General features: G+C 41.4%; 1 protein-coding gene across 1 annotated transcript in view; it reads left to right on the top strand.

The window, feature by feature from the left end:
• The window catches only part of ivd (isovaleryl-CoA dehydrogenase), an 11,728-nt gene extending 10,978 nt beyond the window's left edge, over positions 1–750 (top strand). The window contains 1 exon segment of the mRNA XM_030770983.1: positions 94–750. Coding sequence (XP_030626843.1) covers positions 94–227 — 134 coding nt within the window. The 3' untranslated portion in view covers positions 228–750.
• Positions 751–3,403: the final 2,653 nt, after the last annotated feature.

The raw sequence follows: 3,403 nt of genomic DNA, 5'->3' as shown, positions 1-3,403 counted from the left end.
CTGAGAGTGTTCACACACAATTTTTCTTAATCCGTTTCAAAATACACAGTTGAAAATGTAGCTCTCTTGCTTGACTTGTCTCTCTCTTCTCAGGTGGAAACGGTTACATCAACGACTACCCCATGGGCCGTTTCCTCAGGGACGCCAAACTGTACGAGATCGGCGCGGGCACGAGCGAGGTCAGGCGGCTCATCATCGGGAGGGCCTTCAACGCCATGTTCAAGTAGAAGCTCCGCCGTGCTAACCCCGTTACGCGGCACTGCTCGCCCAGAAGGCCTTAGATACACACACAACACAACACAGCGACTTGAGTGGAACTTTAAAGCTTACGTCACCAGAGGGAGCTTGTTTATTCAGCAAGATCAAAAAAGACTCATCTGATGTTTTGCTGATCTTCTGACTCCACCACCAAACAAAAAAAAAAAACAACAACAAAAAAAAGAACAAAAAAAGAAAGTATTGTAGAAAATTCTGGAAGCTTCCACATGATGTTGCTCAATAACCTCAGTCTGACCGCGTTAAAAAAAGTGTAGACTCAGTGATTAATCATTTCTCTTTTTTTTTTTATAAAGGGGTTTCTATGAGATTGTCTTTCGCTCTCAGATCTGCAGTGACCCATCTGTGATTTCTGTGTATTCATAGCGAGAGTGAAGGTACTGTTTTTTTTTTTTCCCTGAACATAGTTTCACGCCACACACTGTGTGTGCTCAGTAATGCACACGTCGCTTTCTCTTCCTGACTAAACACACACACACTTACACACACACACACACACTAGAAACTGATTCTTTCTCCACCTCTGTTTGCCTCTCAGGTTGTCTAAAGCCTGAATACTGTGGATACTCCCAAGATTCATGTAATGTGGGATAGAAAAAAGCTGGTGTTTTTTGTTTGTTTGTTTGTTTATTTGTTTGTTTGTCTCTCCAATATAAAACTCCCTATCAACTGTTTTGTGTAGAGTGTCTCCTGCGTTCACATAAGCTAATTCCCGGGTGTCCTGGTTATTGGTGTATGTGGTGTATTTCATAGAGAGTGTGTATGTGTGTGTGTGGGGGGGGGGGGGGGGGCAGGATCTCAGTCCATGAGTGCTGCTTCATTCACTTGTACCACTACGAAACTGTTGTCATTTATCATGAAATCTGAAACAGACGCAAAAGGAAGATTCTTTGTTTATATCAGACATATATGCCTTATTGGTTCAAATCTTTTTTTTTTCTTTTCTTTTCTTTTCCCTCTTTTTTTTTTTTTTTTTTTTTAGAAAAAGATGCAGTGACTGTTTCTATTACTTTTCTGTAGAATAAAAGAGCTTAAATTGTGCTTTTGCAGAATGTACCTTTCTGTTGTTGATGCTGGCTTTTCCTCAACAGGCTTTATCCTGGCATCTGTAGTCAAAGAAGCTGTCTCCAGTTAATGTAAAATTAGAACAGGATTATGTTATAGATGATGTAATAACATGACGGATGACTGAGTGTATACATAGGCTGTGTCCGAAATCGTTCACTTATTCGCTACGCCCTGCTCACTATCTAGGGCGTTCTATGTAGATGGCTACATAGTGAGTGATTTCGGACACAGCCAATAGTTTCTTTTGTCACACGTTGTCGGTTGTCTTGACTCGTAACGAGAGGAGTAAGTACTTAAGTTTGTAGGTGGTTGCACGCGCACTTCGGAAACGGATTTCTGTTATATAAAAATGCCGTCTTATGTTCCTGTGCATTTACGAATGAGACCATTTTCTGAATAGAGCAGATTTTATGTCTGAAACAGATTTTATGTCATACTGGAAAATAGGTTTTACGGTCACATCTTTGTTGTTTGACACAACGATACAGGCGTATCTGATATCTTCAGATGAGTTTCTTTTGTTTTAGTTAAATATAGGCCTATATATGACAAACTTTAACGCATTTACTATTCTAACCCAGGACGTTATAATGAGGTGCTTGCAGAAGTTAATTTGCAAACAGTTTCGAGGTTCTCCTGTAAGCAAACTCGGTGAGGGTGATCTGTGAATACCTAACCTGTTCTGAGAATATTGTGAACGTACAATCCTAAGCAAATGTTGGCGAAGTTCATGGTTATGAGCCTAACACCACAAGCTTAGTGTGGCGGTGCTAGTGTATACTGTTCAAAGTGGTAAACTGTTTCTTACGTAGCTTCTCTGCACGATTAAGTCACAATAAATATGTTTTAACGTGGTAATACTCGCGAACTCTGTTGGTCCCGACGTTTTGCGCGGTAACCTACATTCACAATGAATCAGAGCTGACACACACACACACATATATATATATATATACACACATGACCTCATCCTCAGCCGTCAGCTGCGATAAATTGTAAATAACTAGCCTTTGGCCGGCATTCTTCCTCTCAGCAATGTCCCAGAGAAGACATCAGCTAAGCCTGGTGAACGGACGCCCACACCTGTTCAAAACACCAACTTTATGGTACAAATCGAAACCTTCTCAGTTCTGTTCGCATGACAGCTGAACGTGGTTGAACCCTCTCCATCTAACACCGCCGTCATTTCATACTTTAATTGAAGGTCTCCGTGTCGCGGTCTGCCTGAAAGCTATTGGGAGCCAGTTGTCATTTTATTCTTGAGCATGAATTGGTAGATTTTGGTTAGAGTTTAGTGATAGTATGTAGTTTGTGAAGACGAGAAACTGACCGAATTACCGGAGTGTTTAAGAGCAATGCTCTTAAGACTAAACAAGATCATGAAAACAGGCGTTGGCTTGTCCTGGATGTAGACAGGCAAGGACATCAATATTAAGTGTGGGTCCTACTGGGAATTACGAGGTAGGTCACGCATTGAACGTAACTTAAAGTTTTCCTGTAATTTATCAAATACAAATACGCACACGCGTACGCTTCACGTTATAACAGGCATCAAACAACACCCATACAACACTATCCCAGATAGGTGTGGACTTCTTTACTGAAACCTGCCCAGCCAAGGTAATCAAAATTTAGTTATTCAAAACAGGGGGCTCCAAATAGCTTTTACATGGGGTTTTTCCTCACATTCTGTATTGTTAGTTCTGAGTCTGGAACTGTGTGGTGGGCCGGTTTTTGTAGTCCATGCGCTTTTTTATAATGACCATGTCCCTTTAAGAAACTCCATATTGTCCAAACATGTGATGCGTCAACCCACAGAAAGCGGATGAGGCTGTTATGTAAAAACATTGTAAAAAGTGTTTGTCAGTTCTGGGCAGGTATGAATGCAGTCCATTTTCCTCTTCACGTACATCGGAATGACAGCGAGAGGCGTCGGAACATGGTCCGTTGATACGAATTTTCGCACGTTATCGCAGTAGGTAGAAAGCGAGCCTTTTAAACTGGGTGAACAGGCAGCCTACGCGGTTCTAATCCACTCTTTCACATTCACAAGAATTCT

Source organism: Chanos chanos, chromosome 1, assembly GCF_902362185.1.
Source record: "Chanos chanos chromosome 1, fChaCha1.1, whole genome shotgun sequence".
Lineage (NCBI taxonomy): Eukaryota > Metazoa > Chordata > Actinopteri > Gonorynchiformes > Chanidae > Chanos > Chanos chanos.
Note: the sequence above shows the minus strand (reverse complement) of the source record. Positions and strands in the feature narration are given on the sequence as shown.